The sequence below is a fragment of the Rhinolophus hipposideros genome (genome assembly GCF_964194185.1).
Source record: "Rhinolophus hipposideros genome assembly, chromosome: X".
In the NCBI taxonomy this organism is placed as follows: domain Eukaryota; kingdom Metazoa; phylum Chordata; class Mammalia; order Chiroptera; family Rhinolophidae; genus Rhinolophus; species Rhinolophus hipposideros.
In genome coordinates this window covers 26,449,104-26,469,931 of record NC_138046.1, presented here as the reverse complement: position 1 = coordinate 26,469,931, position 20,828 = coordinate 26,449,104, and the positions used below count along the sequence as shown (strand labels likewise).

Below are 20,828 nucleotides of genomic sequence, written 5' to 3'. Positions count from 1 at the left end.
TTATGGACATAGATTTTTCCAAATACAATTTCACAGGTTTAATTTAATCCCTCTTCACGTGAGACAAGTGTTTTTGTCCCATGATATCTGTAATGTCTGTACCACACCACACAGTCACATCAGAACTGCTGAACGCACTGTTCACTAACACTTAATGTACCTGAATTCCAAAATGAACTGCATGGCTTATCTGGATAAAAAACCTACACACAAAGATATATCAAGTTTTCTTTCAAAAGAAAGTTCAGCCATAATTCCACTATATCTATGGCAACTATATATAACCTGTTAATGCTCATGTTAGTGTGTAAAAATGTATTCGTTATATACAGAAAAGATTATCAAGTACTGGTCAATAAAGTGTATGGCTGACCCTGAGAATGAATTTTTGCTTACTCAAAAGATGGATTAAGTAATACAAAATAAAATGCAATTGAAAGATGCCTATTCTTGTACTTGGGAAGAAATGTCTTTAAAATGCCAACTCATGTATACCTTAATAGATTTAAAGGCATCCCCAAATACCAAACACTGTAATTGTATTGATATGTCTCCAAAAATATTCTGAAAAAATTTACAGAAAAGTAAATGGAAAGAGCAAGGCATTATATAATATACAGCATGTAAATCTGGTTTTCAAGATAGTGTCTAAACACACTGGTAAAAACTATGTGATTGGTCATCAGTTGGCTATAAAGAGACAGCATCTTCAGCATTCAAGCACACACATCCACACACATGCACAAACCAAGAGAAACCAACCAACCAAACTTGAAATTCTTAGTAATTGTACTGACGTAGGCAGGGCTGATGGACAGCCCAGCCATTGTGTTTGACTTGCTGCGAGTGTAAATCCCTGGTAAGATTTTGGCGACAACTATTTCTGTTCAGAGACTGTCTTGCACAATGTTCTTTTATCCACTGGGAAGGGCGAAAGCTCTTGGGTTGTTCCAGAAAAGTGGTATGAGCAGCAACAGCTGCAACATAGCAGTGAATGTGCTGCCGCATTTCATTTTGAGCTTCCACTCTGGGACTACTAGGGTTATGAAATTCGTCAGTCACACAGCTGGCCTCATTGAGACCAGGGCAGGAGTTATGCACAGCATAGACAGACGTGCTGGGATGTTCGATGAGAAGGTTTTCCATAGGACTAGTTTCCACCTTGATAGTGGTTAATCCACCTATGAAGTCAACAAGAATCCATTCATCATCTTCTTTCTCACTAAATTCTGGTACTTGGTTGGAAGCAGTATTGACTTCACCCACAAACATTTTATTGAGTCTCTGGAACATTGTTAAGGCAAGATTGAGACTTTGACTGTATATCTTTATAGTTGAGATTTCAAAATCCTGTCTTCAGTCAGCCTGATGGCACCAACAGGAGAGTAAAGTGCACAAGGTGCTTATTCAACTTAAGTGAGAAGAATCAGTCATTCCTGTGGGCCGGAACTGCAGCGCAGACTGCGGCGAAGCAGCAGGCGCCTGGCTCGGTGGTGCCCAGTGGGCATGGGCAGCGTGGGGCTGCTGAGGTAGCTGCGGTTCCCCGGACGATGGGCACAGGGCCCGGCCGGCCCTCTGTTGGTGTGCCACTCCCATTATTCTTATATTGCTGTTTCTGATAGAGTCAGAAAGTTCTTTCATTTAAGTCTCAAGTCTCTTCTTCCATCTGTGTAATTTCCCGGTTTCCATCTTCGATGTCACTGAATCTTTACTCCATCTGGTCAACTCTACAACCTAAGCTGGTTATTTCATTCTTAATTTCTTCTATTGAGTTCTTTTTTTTAATTAAATTTATTGGGGTGACAATTGTTAGTAAATTTACATAGATTTCAGGTGTACAATTCTGTATTACATCATCTATAAATCCCATTGTGTGTTCACCACCCAGAGTCAGTTCTCCTTCCATCACCATATATTTCATCCCCCTAACCCTCATCTCCCACCCCCAAACCCCCTTACCCTCTGGTAGCCACTAAATTATTGTCTGTGTCTATGAGTTTTTCTTTCTCATTTGTTTGTCTTGTTCTTTTGTTGTTTTTGGTTTACATACCACATATCAGTGAAATCATAGGTTTCTCTGCTTTTTCTGTCTGACTTATTTCACTTAGCATTATACTCTCAAGATCCATCCATGTTGTCACAAATGCTCCTATATCATCTTTCTTTAACACCGAATAGTATTCCATTGTGTATATATACCACAACTTCTTTATCCATTCATCTATCGAAGGACAATTTGGTTGTTTCCATGTCTTGGCCACCGTAAACAAAGCTGCAGTAAACATTGGGGTACACGTGTCTTTATGTGTAAAATTTTCGGATTTTTTAGGTACATACCCAGGAGAGCGATTCCTGGGTCATATGGTAATTCTATTCGTAATTTTTTGAGGAACCTCCACACTGCCTTCCACAGTGGCTGCACCAGTCTGCATTCCCACCAACAGTGTATGAGGGTTCCTATTTTCCACAGCTTCTCCAACACTTGTTACTATTTGTCTTGTTGATGAAAGCCATTCTGACTGGGGTGAGGTGATATCTCATTGTGGTTTTCATTTGCATTTCTCTGATGATGAGTGATGTTGAGCATTTCTTCATATGTCTATTTGCCATTTGTATGTCCTCTTTGGAGAAATGTCTCTTCAGGTCCTCTGGCCAATTTTCAATTTGGTTGTTCGTTTTTTTCTTGTTGACTTTCATGAGTAACTTGCATATTTTGGATATTAGCCCCTTATCAGAGGCACTGTTTGCAAAAATGTTCTCCCATTCAGTTGGTTCACTCTTTATTTTGTTGATGATTTGTTTTGCTGTGCAGAAGCTTTTAAGTTTCATACAGTCTAATTCGTTTATTTCACCTTTTACTTCCATTGCCTTTGGAGTCAAATTAATAAAATGCTCTTTGAACCCAAGGTACATAAGTTTAGTACCTATGTGTTCTTCTATGAGGTTTATTGTGTCAGGTCTTGTGCTTAAGTCTTTGATCCATTTTGAATTAATTTTGGTACATGGTGACAGATAGCAGTCCAGTTTCATTCTGTTGCACGTGGCTATCCAATTCTGCCAGCACCATTTATTGAAGAGGTTGTCTTTCCTCCATTGTATGTTTTTAGCTTCTTTGTCAAAAATTATCTGTCCATATTTATGTGGTTTTATTTCTGGGTTCTCAATTCTATTCTATTGGTCTATGTGTGTGTTTTTCTGCCAATACCACGCTGTTTTGATTATTGTAGCCCTGTAGTACAAGTAAAAGTCAGGGAGTGTGATACCTCCAGTATTGTTCTTTTTTTTTTTTAATATTGCTTTGGCTATTCGGGGTCTTTTGCGGTTCCAAACAAATCTGATGATTTTTTGTTCTATTTCTTTGAAAAATGCCATTAGGATTTTGATGGGGATTGCATTAAATCTGTATATTGCTTTGGCTAACATGGACATTTTAATTATGTTGTTTCTTCCAATCCATGAGCATGCAATGTCTTTCCATTTCTTTGTGTCTTCTTCAATTACTTTCAAAAATGTCTTATAGTTTTCAGCATATAGGTCCTTCACATCCTTGGTTAAGTTTATTCCTAGGTATTTTATTCTTTTCGCTGCAATTGCAAAAAAAAATTGTTTTTTGTATTTCTTTTTCAGAGATTTCATTGTTAGTATATAGGAAAGCAATGGAGTTTTGTACGTTGATTTTGTAGCCAGCAACTTTACTGTATTCGTACTTCTTGTTTCTAACAGCTTTTTGGTGGAGTCTTTAAGGTTTTCTATATATAGCATCATGTCATCTGCAAAGAGTGATATTTTAACTTCTTCATTCCCAATTTGGATGCCTTTGATTTCTTTCTCTTGCTTCATGGCTCTGGCAAGGACTTCCAACACTATGTTGAAAAGCGGAGGTGATAGGGGACAGCCCTGTCTTGTTCCTCAACATAGAGCAAAGGGCTTCAGTTTTTCACCATTAATTATGAGATTAGCTGAGGGCTTGTCATATATGGCCTGTATTATGATAAGGTATTTTCCTTCGAAACCTATTTTAAGTGTTTTAATCATAAATGGATGTTGTATCTTGTCAAATGCTTTTTCTGCAACAATTGATATAATCACATGATTTTTGTCCTTTATTTTGTTTATGTGATGTATCACATTGATGGATTTGTGGATGTTGAACCGTCCTTGTGCCCCAGGGATGAACTACACTTGGTCGTTATGAATAATGTTTTTAATGCATTGTTGTATTCGATTTGCTAGAATTTTGTTTAGGATTTTTGCATCTATATTTATCAGAGATATTGTTCTGTAGTTTTCTTTTTTTGTGTTGTCCTTACCAGGTTTTGGTATCAGGGTAATGTTGGCCTCATAAAATGAGTTAGGGAGTACTGTCTCTTCTTCAATTTTTTGGAAGAGTTTTAGCAGGATTGGTATTAGATCCTCTTTGAAGGTTTGGTAGAATTCACTAGTGAAGCCATCTGGTCCCAGAATTTTGCTTTTGGATGACTGATTCAATTTCGTTACTGGTGATCAGTCTGTTTAGATTTTCCAGTTCTTCAGGGTTCTGTATGTTTCTAAGCACTTGTCCATTTCTTCTAAGTTATTGAATTTGGTGGCATATAGTCCTTCATAGTATTCTTGGATGATCCTTTGTATTTCTGTGGTATCCGTGATAACTTCCCCTTTTTCATTTCTGATTTTATTAATTAGTGTCTTTTCTCTTTTTATCTTAGTGAGTCTAGCCAAGGGTTTTTCGATTTTGTTAATCTTTTCAAAGCACCAGCTCTTTGTCACATCAATTTTTTCTATTGTCCTTTTGTTCTCTATTTCATTTAGTTCTGCTCTGATTTTTGTTATTTCCTTTCTTCTGCTGACCTTGGATTTCACTTGTTCTTCTTTTTCTAGTTCTTTAAGGTGTAACATGAGGTTATTTATTTGAGATTTTTCTTTTTTCTTGAGATAGGCCTGTAATGATATAAATTTATGTCTTAAAACTGCTTTCGCTGCATCCCAAAAATTTTGGTAGGATGTATTTTCATTGTCATTTGTTTCTATGTATCTTTTGATCTCTCCTCTAATTTCTTCTTTGACCCAGTCGTTCTTTAAAAGTATGTTGTTTAATCTCCATATATTTATGTTTTTTCCTGCTTTCTTTTCGCAGTTGATATCCAATTTCAAAGCCTTGTGATCAGAGAATATGCTTGGTATGATTTCAGTCTTCTTAAATATGCTGAGGCTGATTTTATGTCCCACTATATGGTCTCGCTTTGAGAATGTTCCATGTACACTGGAAAAGAATATATAGTCTGATGTTTTAGGATGAAGTGCTCTATGTATGTCAATTATGTCCATTTTATCTAATGTGTCATTTAGGGCTGCTATTTCATATTTATTTTTTGTTTGGATGATCAATCCATAGCTGTCAATGATGTATTTAAGAAATTCTGTTTTTGTCAATTTCTCCCTTTAGTTCTGTTAGTAGTTGCTTTGTATACTTTGGTGCTCCCTGATTGGGGGCATAAATATTGATGACTGTTATGTCTTCTTGTTGTATAGTCCCCTTTACCATTATGAAATGTCCATCTTTGTCTCTTGTTAACTTTTTCACCCTGAAGTCTGTATCATCTGATATCATTATGGCTACACCTGATTTTCTCTGGGTACCATTTGTTTGGAGTGTCAATTTCCACCCTTTCACTTTGAATCTATGCTTGTCCTTGTAGCTGAGATGTGTCTCTTGGAGGCAGCATATGGTTGGGTTTAGTTTTTTGATCCAATCTGCTACTCTGCCTTTTTATTGGTGAGTTCAGTCCATTTACATTTAGGGTGATTATTGATACGTGAGTATTTCCTGTCATTCTGTCTTTAGTTTTTTGGTAAGGCTGTGTTTCCATTGTTTCTTTGCCTTTTTCTTGTTGTCTATTATTTCTGTGTGGTGGTATTCTATGATGTTTCCCTCTGTTTCTTCTTTTAGTACAGTACATATTTCAGTTCTGGGTTTTGTTTTTTTTGAGTGGTTATTCTTAAGTTTATGTAAAAGAAAGTTTGATATTTAGAGTATTCCATTTTCTTCAGCATGCTTACTTTCTCCATTCCCATATTCTGGTTCAGGCCTTAAGCTCCCCCTTTTTGTGTTTCGGTTGCCACAAATTTTCCCTGTTGATGGTGGTCGAATAGCCTCCTTTAGTATTTCTTGTAGTGCAGGTCGTGTGTTAGAAAATTCCCTCAGCTTCTGTATGTCTGGAAATGTCTTTATTCCTCCTTCATATCTAAAGGATATCTTTGCTGGATATATTATTCTTGGCTCATGATTTCTCTCTTTCAACAGTTTGAGTATTTGGTTCCACTCCCTCCTGGCTTGTAGAGTTTCTGCTGAAAAATCTGATGATAATCTAATGGGCTTTCCTTTGTAAGTTACCGTCTTCTTTTCCCTGGCTGCCTTGAGGATTCTTTCTTTGGTGTTAATTTTAGAGAGCTTCAATACAATGTGCCTTGGAGAAGGCCTGTTGGGATTGAGGTAATTAGTTGTTCTATTTGCTTCTTGGATTTGAGGATCCAGTTCTGTCCACCAGTTTGGGAAGTTCTCATCAACAGTTTGTTTGAATATATTCTCTGTTCCCTTCTCTTTCTGGTATGCCCATTATTCTTATATTGCTCTTTCTGATAGAGTCAGAAAGTTCTTGTAGAGTTCTTTCATTTCTTTTAAGTCTCAAGTCTCTTTCTTCTTCCATCAGTGTAATTTCCAGGTTTCTGTCTTCGATGTCACTGAATCTTTACTCCATCTGGTCAACTCTACTACCTAAGCTGGTTATTTCATTCTGAATGTCTTCTATTGAGTTCTTAATCTCCAGGAATTCCATCTGGTTCTTTTTTAAAATTTCAATCTCTTTCGTAAAATGCTCACGTTGTTGTTTGATTGCGTTTCTGAGTTCATTAAATTGCTTTTCTGTGTTTTCTTGCATCTCGTTGAGATTTATCAGAACTGCAATCATGAATTGTCTATCATTTATGTCACATATTTCCATATCTTTAAGTTCCTTTTCTGGAGACTTTTCACTTTCTTTCTGAGCTGTCTAGATGCCTTAGTTATTCATGGCATTACTGATTTATTATTTCTCTTCCTAGACATCTACAGGAGTGGCTTCTGCAACAGGTTGAGAGGAAGAGGTCTTTCTTTTTTTTCCAGTGCTTGTTGGTAGAATGTTTTATTTTCTCTTCAGCTGCAGCCTTTTTTTTTCTCTCTCACACAGTAGTGCTATGTTTTCTCTGCACTATCCAGCTTCTCACACAATGGGGGGATTCCCTGGGAGACGGGTCTCTCCTGTATTAACAGTTCACCTGGGTCATAGGGCGCCACGTACCTGTTGGGGTGCAGAGAGCTTTTGAAGTTCCAAAGCTCTTTCTGCATCAGATTCTCAGCTTGTATGTTTCAGCAGTTCTGTTTACTCCGGCAGGGATCTGCCCAGATAGGTGGGGCCAGGGGCGGGGTGAGTTGTGAGAGGCGGCCCAGAGCAATGGCGGCGAGCACCACCACAGCTGGTCCTGCTTCCACAGCTCCCTCCCCTTTGCCAGAACTAGTTGGGCTGCGAATGTGTGTCTGCGGTCCACAGTTCTCAGAACAGCAAATATCCTGTACTTTTGATCTGACACTATTTTATCGCTTCTAGCATCGGGCACATGGGGGCGGGGCGAGCTCTGGGAGGGTAGGGAGGGGTCGGCTAGTCTCAGCGCCTAAGGCTTTCATTCTCTGCTCCACATTGAGAGCTTAAACCTCTGTTTTCAGTCTTCTTCCCTCAGTCTTTTCTCAGAGGTCTCTGCCATGAGCGTTGTGTTCAGCCGTGTTATATGCTGTCCCCTCAGCCCTGTGGGCCATAAAAGGGGCCCTACCAGTCTGAGTTCTTCCCTCTCCTGCAGCTGCCGTAGTTCCGGGATGCAGCGAGCACGGAGCACTGAGCTAGGCCTGCGTCCTACGCCCGCGGGGCTCTGTTCCCGCACATCTCCCTTCCCTCCTCCCCCGCTCTCGCGATTCGCCCACCTGGAGGTGAATTCAGTAGTGGGCCTCTTCGTCTTGTCTGTCTGCTGTGCAGGGAGTCCTTTGTGGAGTTATCTTGTCCGATTAGTTGTAAATTCCTGGGGAGCTTTACGGAGGCTCACCTCACGCCGCCATTTTGATGACGTCTCCAAAATCATTTCAACATTATTGATTACATTCCCCAAATTGACTTTCGTATCCCAGTGGACATCTTGTGGTTACCGATTGTGTTTTCTAATCCCCTCACCTCTCCCTTTTCCCCAACCCCATCTAGCAACACTCAGTTTTTCCTCTATGTCTCTGAGATTGTTTTTGATTAGTTCATTCACTTACTGTTTTCTTTAGATTTCACATATAAGTGAGGTCAGATGGTATTTGTCTTTCTCTTGGACAGATAATTGTTGACAAAGAAGCAAAAATATGTAATGGAGAAAAGACAGCCTAAGCAATAAATGATATGTGGAGAATTGAAGAGCCACATACAAAAGAACGGAACTAGACTGGCTACAAAATCTGTCACTATGTACCAAAATTAATTCAAAATTGATTAAATACTTAAGTATAAGACCTGAAACAGTAAACTGCGTAGAACAAAACATAGGTACTAAACTTATGGATCTTGAGTTCAAAGAGCATTTTATGAATTTGCTTCCAAAGGAAAGGGAAGTAAAAGCTAAAGTAAATGAATGGGACTGTATCAAACTTAAAAGCTTCTGCACAGCAAAAGAAACCATTGACAAAATAAAGAAACAACCAAGTGAATGGGAGAAGATTTTTGCACATAGTGCCTCGATGAGGGGTCAATATCCAAAATATACAAAGAACTCATACAACTCAACAACAAAAAAACAAACAACCCAATTGAAAAATGGGCAGAGGACCTGAAGAGACATTTGTCCAAAGAGGACATACAAATGGCCAATAGATGTATGAAAAAATGTTCAACATCACTAATCATCAGAGAAATGCAAATAAAAACCACAATGAGATATCACCTCACCCCAGTCAGAATGGCTATCATCAACAAGACAGATAGTAACAAGTGTTGGAGAGGCTATGGAGAAAAAGGATCCCTCATACACTGTTGGTGGGAATGCAGACTGGTGTAGCCGTTATGGAAGGCAGTGTGGAGGTTCCTCAAAAAATTATGAATAGAATTACCATACGACCCAGCAATCCCTCTCTTGGGTATCTACCCCCAAAATCTGAAAACAGATATGCATAAAGAAATCTGTGCTCTAATATTCCGTGCAGGTTTATTTACAGTGGCCAAGATGTGGAAAGAACGAAAATGTCCTTCGACCGATGAATGGATAAAGGTGTGGTATATATACTCAATGGAATACTACTTGACGATAAGAAAAGATGAAATAGGACCATTTGTGACAACATGGATGGATATTGAGATTATAATGCTAAGTGAAATAAGTCAGACAGGAAAAGTAGAGAACTATATGATTTCACTGATATGTGGTATATAAACTGAAAACAACAAAATATCTGTACAGACAATTGAAAGAACAAATACTCAAATACATAAACAATAGTTCAGTGGTTACCACAGGGTAAGCGGGGAGGGGGAGCAGGGCTCTACAAGAGTGTAAACGGGGTCTAATAATATGGTGATGGAAAGAGAACTGATTCTGGGTGATGAATACACAATGTGAGATATAGATAATGTATTCTAGGATTGTACACCTGAAATCTATGTAACTTTACTAGCAATTGTTGCCCCAATAAACTTTAATTTAAAGGAAAAAAAAGAGTTAAGCTCTTTGCAACAATAAAAAAAAATTATGATCGCGATGAAATGGGGTTTATCCCAGGGGCACAAGGATGTTTTATAGTACACAAGTCAATCGATGTTATATAGCACATAAACAAAATAAAAGATAAAATTCATGTCATTATGTCAAAAGATGCAGAAAAATGTTTGTCAAGTTACAACATCCATTTATGATTAAACACTTAATAAAATGGGCACACACAGAAGGAAAATATCTCAACCTAAAAGGGCATATATAACAACCCCGCAGGTAATGTCATAATTAACAGTGAAAAACTGAAGCCTTTCACTCTACATTCAGGAACAAGACAGGTTTGTCCTCTATCATCACTGCTATTCAACGTAGTATTGGAAGGCCTAGCCAGAGCAATCGGGCTAGTGAAAGGAATAAAAGGCATCCAAATAGGGAATAGAGATGTTAAACTGTCATTTTTTGCAGACGACAGAATTTTTTTTATTTAGAAAACTGTAAAGACTCCATCATAAAGCTATTAGAAACAATAAATGAATACAGTCAAGTTGCTGGCTACAAAATCAATGTAGAAAACTCCATTGCATTCCTATATACAAACAATGAAATTTCAGAGGAAGAAATTAGAAGAAAAACAACAATTTGTTGTGGAATTGAAACAAACAGAATAAAATACCTAGGAATAAACTTAACCAAAGATATTAAGAAAGTATACACTGAAAACTATAAGACATTTTTAAAAGAAATTGAAGAAGACACAAAGAAATTGAAAGACATTCCATGTTCATGGATTGGAGGAATCAACATAGTTAAAATGGCCATATTACCCAAAGCAATATACAGATTTAATGCAATCCCCATCAAAATCCCAATGGCATTTTTTAAAGAAATAGAAGAAAAAATCATCAGATTTGTATGGAACCACAAAAGACCCTGAATAGCCAAAGAATCCCAAGAAAAAAGAACAATGCTGGAGGTATCACACTCACTAACTTCAGTTTGTACTATACAGGGCAACAATAATCAAAACAGTATAGTATTGCCAGAAAAACAGACACACAGACCAATGGAATAGAATTGAGAATCCAGAATTAAACCAACATAAATAAGGACAGATAATTTTCGACAAAAGAGCCAAAAACATACAATGGAGAAAAGAAAGCCCCTTCAATAAATGGAGCTCGGAGAATTGGAAAGCCATGTGCAACAGAATGAAACTAGACTGCTATCTGTCACTATGTACCAAAATTAACTGAAAATGAATCAAAAGACCTAAATATAAGACCTGAAACAATAAACTGCATAGAAAAAAACATAGGTACTAAACTTATGGACCTTGGGTTCAAAGAGCATTTTATGAATTTGAGTTCAAAGGCAAAGGAAGTAAAAGCTGTAATAAATGAATGGGACTCTATCAAATTAAAAAAGCTCTGTACAGCAAAAGAAACCACCAACAAAACCAAATGGGAGAAGAATTTTTCAAACAATGCCTCGATATGGGGTTAATATCCAAAATATATAAGGAACTCATACAACTCCACAATAAGAAAAACAATAACAAACAATCCAGTTAAAAAAAGGGCAGAGGACCTGAACAGACTTTTCTCCAAAGAGGACATACAAATGGCCAATAGACATGAAAAGATACTCAACATCATTAATCATTAAAGAAATACAAAGAAAAACCGCAATGGGGTGTCACCTAACACCAGTTAGAATGGCTATCATCAACAAAACAAATAATAACAAGTAAGAGGCTTGTGGAGAAAAAAGAACCCTCATACACTGTTGGTGGGATTGCAGATTGGTGCAGACACTATGGAAGGCAGTGTAAATGTTTCTTAAAAAAATAAGAATAGAATTATGACATTGTGGGGACAGAGTCCCAGAGAGCAGTTTCCAGGCTTTTGGCCTCACTTGGAAGGGTGCTGGCTTGGGTAAGAGATGGCCATCAGCTGTGGCTAATTGACCATCAGTTGTTACCAGTTAGCCAATTAGCCCCTGATATAAGTGCTGTGGCTGTGCTGGTTGGTCAGTGTGTCGGTTGGCAGGCAGAGAAGCGGACAGCAGGTTGCGGGTCGTGTGAATCCAGCCTCCAGTGAGACTATAGTGTTATGACTCCCCTACTCATGGCTACGTGGGTGTTCCTTTTTGGCCTAGCCATATCCTGCGTTCTTATGTGGGGAGCAGGACAAATGGCGCAGCGAGCAGAGTGTGGTGCTGGCCAAGGCCTACCAAAGGATGGTGGAGCAGTTTGTGCATGTAAAAGCTCAGCTTCCGGAGGCCCGTGAGGAGCGACACTGGGAACGGGAGGCGTGGTCTGCTTGAGAGATTCAAGCCTCCAGATGGCACACCACCCTCTTGGACATAGAAGGTGTCGCCTTCCTTTTGGTGATCTGCTGCTGCCGTGGGCTTCTAGAGTTGTGGATATATTACATGGAGGCCTCCATCCACTCAGACAGCTAGTATGAAGAGCAGGATTCTGACCAGGTAGGAATGGAGTCTGACTCTGGGCAGGAGGACATGTGGCCACTGTTTGCAGGAGTTGGACCCCCAAGGAGGGGTGGGAGGATATGGATGGCTCTCCAGTCAGCATGGAGTGGGCCCTGCAGGTTTTAGCTGAACGGTTGCGGGAGGAGGCGAAGGCTACAGCCAGCCGTGTGGATTGGATGTTCCTCACGGCCTTGAGTCTCAACACAGAAAGTGTGCTTAATGAAATGGCCCAGGTGCCAGACCAGGTGTCCCAGTTGGAGGTGTTGGAAGCCCGGGTCCGCCTGTTAGAAGAGGGGCCCCACAGTGGGGACTCTGAGGCAGAGGCGGAGGAAGTGAGTGGAGACAGTGTAGCCCCCAACCCCCAAGCCCAGCCATTCTTGAAGCAAAGGGTAAAACGTGAGCAACCTTTGGGCCCCGGGAGCGTTGCTGCTGGCAACCAAGCTGTGACTGAGTTCACTACCCACACCCCTTACACTCCCACTGAGTTGCAGGAGCTTGGGGGGGCGGTGCTAACAGCTCCCTGGAGAGCCAGTCTCGTCTTGGCTATTACGTTTATGGGATGAGGGAGCAGACAACATTCTCTGCTCCCCAGGCGACATGGAAAAGCTAGCCTTTGTGACAGTGCATCCATCCCTGTGACAAAGGTTACAGAACTGCCATAGGTTGGCCCAAAATTAGGGCAACCACTCTCTAATGGAGTTGCTCACTGCTGTGGTACGTACAATATGGGGAGAGGCTGGCGAGCTGCCAGACACTGTGAGTCAATGGCAGTCATATACGGAAATTACTCAAATCATCCGTGAAATGGGTATGAGACATGCTATTTTCAACCCTAATATGCAGGGGCTGGATGATGAGCTTTTTACAACCAGCATGAGAGATCTGGTTTTGGATACTGCACCTGCAAGTGCTTTTGGATCCTTGGTCGACATTCTTACGCCATAAATGTGGTGGCGGATCCATGAAGTTACAACTGCCATGGCCACACTATGGGATGTTGAAAGCCAGAGGGAAAGGAAGTTAAGACAGGAGGTCCGAACAGTTGAGACCTGGAAGCCCAAATCAAAAGTAAAGGGGCGAGGTCGCAGGCCTCAGAGAGTAACACTCGCACAGATGTGTCGTGATCTCATGGCAGCAGAGGTTATCGATTAAAAATAGACCAACAACCCAATGCACTCTTGTTGGAACTTTGGAAACAGTTGCGTATGGAACAACAATTCTGGAGAAGCCTACAGGAGAAAGCTGGGAAAGCAGGACCCGTGTCCCTCCAGGACTTTATGCCGCCACTTGAGGCTGACTCCTTTCAGCTTGATTAGGGGTGGAGCCAAGGTACCCGGTCAGAGGGGACGAGCAGGGACTGGAGGCCCCACGTGGAACTGTCCATACATTGGTCCCCTTCTAATGTGCAGAGGGTTTTGGCCCTAGTTGACACTGGCGCAGACTGCAGTCTTGTTTATGGGAACCCAGAACAATCTGCATTGATGGCTACAGGGGAAAGACTGACTGTGAAAGCCATTCCCTTACCAATGGGTATAGGAAGGCTTCCCCCTCGTACCTACAAGGTGTATGTCTCCCCCGTTCTGGAGACTATTCTAGGGGTGGAAGTGCTACATGGCGTCAGCTTACAGACGTCGGTTGGAGAGTTCTGTCTCTGGATCTGGGTGGGGAAAGCGGTGACACGCGGGCATGCTCACCACCCTCCTCAAGTGTTGCCACAGCCCTGGCGCGTGGTTACAGTGCGACAGTACCGCCTGCCAGGAGGGCAGGAGGAGATTGATCATACAATATTGGATTGGAGAAGGCACATATTGTGAGGCCAATGCACAGTTCCTTTAACTCCCCAGTATGGCCTGTCAAGAAGCCAGATGTGACCTGGCGAATGACTGTGGACCACAGGGAGTTAAATAAGGTGACACCACCTTTGCACGCGGCAGTGCCTTCAATACACAATTTGATGGATCGTCTGACTGTCCACCTGGGAGCATATCACTATGTAGTGGACTTGGCCAATGCTTTTCTCTCCATTGACATTGCACCCGAGTGTCAAGAGCAGTTTGCTTTTACTTGGGATGGGCCGCAGTGGACTTTTCAAGTCCTTCCGCAAGGATACTTGCACAGCCCCACTATCTGCCACGGGCTCGTGGCCCAGGATTTGGCACAGTGGGATTGCCCGTCGTCTGTGGCCTTGTTTCATTATGTCGATGATATTTGATTGACATCTGATTCTCTTTCTGATTTACAGCAAGCGGCTCCCTCTCTTGTCCGCCACCTGAAGTCACGTGGCTGGATGGTGAATGAGCAAAGTTCCAAGGCCCTCGCTTATCCGTCAAATTTTTGAGTGTAGTGTGGTCGGGTAAGACAAAGGTCATACCTGAGGTGATTATTGACAAAATACAAGCCTTTCCCTGGCCGACCAAGGTCTCCCAACTGCAGACGTATTTGGGTCTGGTAGAATATTGGCGGGCGTTTGTACCCCATTTAGCACAAATGGCAAGGTCCTTGTATAACATGATAGAAAGGGGGGGCCTCATGGGATTGGACAGAGGCTATAGAGCAAGCCTTCGTTGCCACAAAACAGGCAGTGCAGAAGGCACAGACTCTGCAAGTAGTAGACCCTGGCTGCCCATTTGAACTTGATGTTCATGTAACCCAAGAGGGGTATGGTTGGGGCCTCTGGCAACGGCAGGAGCGTCTCCTGTTGCCACTGGGATTTTTGTCCCAATTGTTTGAAGGAGCGGAGGTCCGCTACTCTCTAACAGAGAAACAGCGGGCTGCTCTGTATGCAGCCCTAGTGGCCACAGAAGCCATTACAGGAACGGCACGGGTAGTGGTTCGAACAACCTATGCCGCCAAGGTGTGGGTCCGTACATGGACCCAGGGACGCAAAATGGGGGAAGCACAGACCACCACTCTCGCCAAGTGGGGTGCCTACTTGGAGCAACGTAGCACCCTTAGTTCAAGCCCTTTGAGCACAGAGCTACAACAGGTCCTGGGGCCTGTGGAGCTTGTAGCCCAGGCTGAGCAAAATGCTCTGCCTGAGGACTTGGAGCCCTCGCCCTACAAAGAAGGACAGTCCCCAGTACCTGAGGATGCCTGGTTTACCGATGGTTCTAGCTGAGGAGCTGCAGCCGTTTGGATGGCTATTGGTGTGCAGCCCAAAACAGACACCATTTGGTTTGATACTGGGACGGGCCAGAGTAGCCAGTGGGCTGAATTACGGGCTGTGTGGATGGTAATCAGCCACGAGCCCGGGCCGTTAGTTCTTTGTACTGACAGCTGGGAGGTGTTTTGCAGCCTATCGTGGCTCCCTATGTGGGCTCCAAAACTGTTTGGTAGGACACCGTCCACTGTGGGGTCAAGCCATGTGGCAGGACCTCTGGGACCTAGGGCAGAGAAAGGAGGTGACCCTCATGCATGTCACAGGTCACTTCTACTTAGTGTCCCCAGGTAACGATGAAGCAGATGCCCTAGCTCGGGTCTGATGGTTAGAACGGGCTCCTGCCACTGATGTGGCCCATTGGCTGCACAGGAAATTGCAGCACGCCGGAAGCCGAACCATGTGGCAGGTGAGCAGACGCTGGGGTCTGCCTTTGAAATGGCAGGAGATAGCAGATGCCTGCTATGACTGTGCCGTCTGTGCCCAGGACAGTCCCAAAAGGCGGAGGCTCCCCTGGGAGACACAGCAGATAATGCGAGGGAGGGTGCCCCTCACTCGCTGGCAAGTGGATTACATTGGACCTCTGCCTAAGGCCCACAATGCGATATATGAGTTCACAGCAGTGGACACTGCTACGGGGTTGATGTTTGCTTGGCCATGTCCAGCTGCGGATCAGCAGCATACAGTGGTTGCTCTTACACGGCTTTTCGGCCTCTATGGGTGCCCCAAAGTCATTGAAAGTGACAGGGGTACCCATTTTACGGGGCAAGAAGTACAGCGCTGGGCTTCTAGGATGGACGTACAATGGTTGTTTCATACCCCATATAACACACAAGTACCTGGCATGACTGAACGCTACAACAGCCTTTTGAAGCAAGGCCTCCAGGTGTGAAAACACCCTCCCACGATGAGTGACTGGGCCTCGCGTCTATGGGATGTCTTGAGAATCCTTAATGAGAGACCACGGAAGGGAGGGCTGGGACCAGTAGAAGCTCTGCTACATTGAACGGCCGCTCCCATTCAATTACAGGTTACCACAAGTGAGACTCTGTTAAAGCCAGGCTATGGCAGAGATGGAAACATTTTGCTGCCAGCACCCACATGCTTGAAAGCAGGGCAACGGCAGCAATGGACTTGGCCCTGGCAGGTCAAAAGTCCCCACTGTCGATGGTGGGCCTAATAGCCCCATGGGGGGCTGGTTTGACTCATGATTTGCCAGTGAGGCCAGGGGTGGTGGCTGACTGGCCACCGCAAGTGACTGTAGTATACGGAGGTCCCGATACCGGGATGATTTTGCAGGGAACCTATGTGCTCTCACTATGGCCTATTATGGGGTCTTCTGTTCTGTTACATGTTGAAACTATGCAAGGGACCCCAAGCACTGCCATAAAGGTCTGGTACCATAAACCAGGAAAGGTGCCAGTGGCAGCGACCCTCCTTTCCCAGGATAAAAAGCTAGTGTGTATCCTTCCAGACGGAAGGGATTTGCCATTGTTGGTTCCCAAGACTACTGTTTCTTTCCGTCCGTAGGTGTCTGTAGGCTAATATAACACAGGGACCCTCACAGAATATGCTTGTCATGTAAATTGTGAGGCAAGACCCTGTAGGGGTGGAGTGTGAGGACAGAGTCCCAGAGAGCAGTTTCCAGGCTCTCGGCCTCACTTGGAAAGGTGCTGGCTTGGGTAGTAGATGGCCATTAGCTGTGGTGAATTGACCATCAGCTGTTACCAGTTAGCCAATTAGCCCCTGATATAACTGCCATGGCTGCGCTGGTTGGTCAGTTGGTCGGTCGGTTGGCAGGCAGAGAAGTGGACAGCAGTTTGCGGGTCGTGTGAATCCAGCCTTCAGTGAGACTATAGTGCCACCAGTGAGACTATTGTGGTATGACTCCCCTGCCCATGGCTCCGTGGGTGTTCCTTTTTGGCCTAGCCATATCCTGTGTTCTTAAGTGGGGAGCAGGACCAGAGACCCCACAGGTCAGCTCGCACAAGAAATGGCGGAGCAAGCAGGGTCTCCCGCACTACAAATGGCGCAGCGAGTAGGGTCTCCCGCACAACAGACATTGTGAGGACAAGTCCCAGAAAGCAGTTTTCAGGTTCTCAATCTCAAGTGGAAAGGTGCTGGCGTGGGTAGTAGATGGCCATCAGCTGTTACTGATTAGCCATTAGTCACTGATATAACTGCCGTGGCTATGCAACTGGGGTTGGTTTGTTGGCAGAGAAGCAGATGGCAGATTGTGGCTCCTGCTTCCTGTGTCTCCAATCCAGTCGCCAGCAAGAATATAGTGGTATGACTCCCCTACATATGGCTCCATTGGTGTTCCTTTTTGGTTTCACCATATCCTGCGTTATGGTGCAGGGAGCGGGAGCTGAGACCCTGCATGATAGATACGACTCAGCAATCTCTCTTCTGGGTACCTACCCAAAAAGTCTGAAAGCATTTATCCGTAAAGATATATGTACTCCGATGTTCACTGCAGCTTTATTTATGGTTGCCAAGACATGGAAACAATCAAAGTGTCCTTCGATAGATGACTGGATATAGAAGATGTGGTATGTATACATAATGGAATACTACTCTGCCATAAGAAAAGATGAAATAGTGCCATTTGTGACAACCTGGATGGATCTTCAGATTATTATGCTAAGCAAAATAAGTTAGAAAAAGTCAAGAACCATATGAGTTCACTCATTTGTAGTACATAAAACTGAAAGCAACAAAGGAAAAGGATAAGCAAATGAAGAAACAAAAACTCATAGACACAGACAATAGTTTAGTGGTTACCAGAAGGTAAGGAGGGAGGGGGTGATAGAAAAGGGTAAAGGGGGTCAATATATGGTGTTAGGTTGAGAACTGACTCTGGACAGTGAACACACAATGTGATATATGGATGATGTAATACAGAATTGCACACTTGAAACCTATGTAATTTTACTAACCATTTGTCACCCCAATAAATTTTAATAAAAAATGAATTGTGTGTCCTCTTGTAAAATGTATTTCCCTTTAATAATTACATAATGTCCCTCTCTGTCTTTGATAATACCTTTTAATTGGATTGTTTATCATCTTTTTGTTTTTTGAATTGTGAGAATTCTTTATATATTCTATATACTAAACTATTATCAGATATATGGTTTGTAAATATTTTCTCCCATTCTGTGGGTTGTTTTTTCAATTTCTTGGTAGTATAATTTAAGGCACAAAAATTTTAAATCTTGAAGTCTAATATATCTAAATTTTCTCTGTTGTTGTTGTTCATTACCTTCTCTTATTATCGTTTTGCTGCCTGGATGATCTGTGTTGATATCCCCTCTCCCATTTCCATATTGGTAATTCGTGTCCACTCTGCCTTGTTTATCTGATTAGTCTGGATACAGGTTGTCATGCAGGGTTTCAGGCTGGGTCTCAGCTCCTGCTCCCCACATAAGAACGCAGGATATGGTGAGGCCAAAAAGGAACACCCACGGAGCCATAGATAAGGGAGGCATACCACTACGGTCTCACTGGCGGCTGGGCTGGAGACACAGGAAGCAGGAGCCACACTATCTGCAACCTGTCGTCCACTTCTCTGCCAACCAACCTCACTTGCTAGCTGCAATCCGCCATACCAACTGAAATTCCCTCTTACTAGCTCAGCCACCATCTTCTTGCTAGGCTCCATTTTTCTGCTAGCGTAGCTATGGCAGTTATATTTGTGGCCAATGGCTCACTGTTACAGCTGATGGCCAACTAGCCACAGCTGATGGCCATCCAATCACAGTTGATGGCCATTTACTACCTGAGCCAGCACCTTTCCATGTGAGGCCGAGAGCCTGGAAAGTGCACTCCTGGCTCTGTCCCCACACAAGTTTATAAATTTTATTGGTATTCACAAAGAACCAGCTTTTGGTTTCATTGATTTTCTCTATTTTTTCCTGTTTTCTACTCAATTGATTTCTTCCTTTACCTTTATTATTTCCTTTCTTCTGTTTACTTTCGGATTAATTTGTTCTTATTTTTCTAGTTCCCTAAGATCAAAGCTGGGGTCATTGGTTTGAGGCCTTTTTTTCCCTCATGTAGGGATTTAGTGCTATAAATTCCCTTCTAAGTACTGCTTGAGCTATATCCCACAGCTTTTATTATGTTGTATTTTCATTTATTTCAAAATGCTTTCTAATTTCCCTTTAGAGGTCTTGTAGCTGTGAACTTCAGGAACACATGTGGAATATCTATGCCCAGTAAGTCCTGTTTTGAGTCTCAGGGTCAGAGGCACAGATAGAAGGGTTGGTCACATATGCACATCTTATTAACAACTGGCCATGAGGAGGAAACTAGGACCCCAACAATGTTATTGTCCCCAATGATGAAACCAGGTTTACATCAACAATTTTGATGTTTGTGCAAAGCAACCCTAACAAGATGGTAAGGCATAGCCTATTCCTCCAGGTGTACACAACAAAATCATCAATCCATCAGTGATACAGAAGACACTTTGACATGTACATCCTCATGGGTTGGCTAAGGGTCAATCATGGTTCCCTTGGAGACATGCAAGGAGTAAGCCACCAAACCTGCAATGCTAACTCTTTCCTTGTAACACCCAAACATGAGATATCCCGATTGCTAACCCCTGTCGATCTGAGGTACAGGTTTCAGCGATGGGGGGATTGATGGTTAAGGATTAGGTATATTTGGTCTATAATCACATGTAACCAGGAATCATTTGTTTTAATAGAAATTACTCTCTTTTCTTTTTCATTTTTAAAAGGTGAAGAACAGATACCTCTGCTTATTGTAGGCTTTATTTCTCCCAATTATGTCAACCTTCCCAGACTCTTGGATTAAAATCCAAAGACTTTACCATGATATACACAGCTCTACCTGGTTTCCCTTGACCCATGACCTCTCTGACCTCATCTTGTATAGCTCTCCCTTCATCCCTCTGCTCCAGCCACCCCAGTGACCTTGATTTTCCTCAAACACACCAGGGTTACTCCTGCTATGAGGTCTTTGCTGTTGCTGTTCTCTTTTCCTGGAATGTCCTCAAAATCCCCAGTAACACACTCCTTTACTTCGTTTATGCCTGTAATCAAATTTCACCTCATTAGAGAGGCCTTCCTGATCATTTTATCTAAAACTGCAGTGCTTGCCATTCTTTGTGTGCTTTCCCTGCTTCATTTTTCTTCATACCTGACTATATGTCATTAACATGAACACTTACTTCCTTTTTGCCTGCCCCTCCTCCAACTAGACTGTCTGCTCCATGGAGGCAGGGACTGTTTCCATTTCATTGCTAGATCCTATGCCTACCACAATGCCTGGCGCACAATAGGTGCTCAGTAGGAATGAATGAATGAATGAATCAGATATAGACAGAGCCACTGAGTGGAGGGAGACAAGGAAGGTATTTGTAAAACAATAAGATTTCTTAGTC

At 42.6% G+C, this 20,828-nt stretch overlaps 1 protein-coding gene across 1 annotated transcript; it reads right to left on the bottom strand.

The window, feature by feature from the left end:
• Positions 1-780: 780 nt before the first annotated feature.
• LOC308494989 (tumor protein p53-inducible nuclear protein 1-like) lies at positions 781-1,293 on the bottom strand (the record flags this gene model as incomplete). Its single annotated transcript, XM_081042998.1, has 1 exon — positions 781-1,293. One exon carries the CDS (start codon positions 1,291-1,293, stop codon positions 781-783), a length of 513 nt encoding a protein of 170 aa, XP_080899124.1.
• Positions 1,294-20,828: the final 19,535 nt, after the last annotated feature.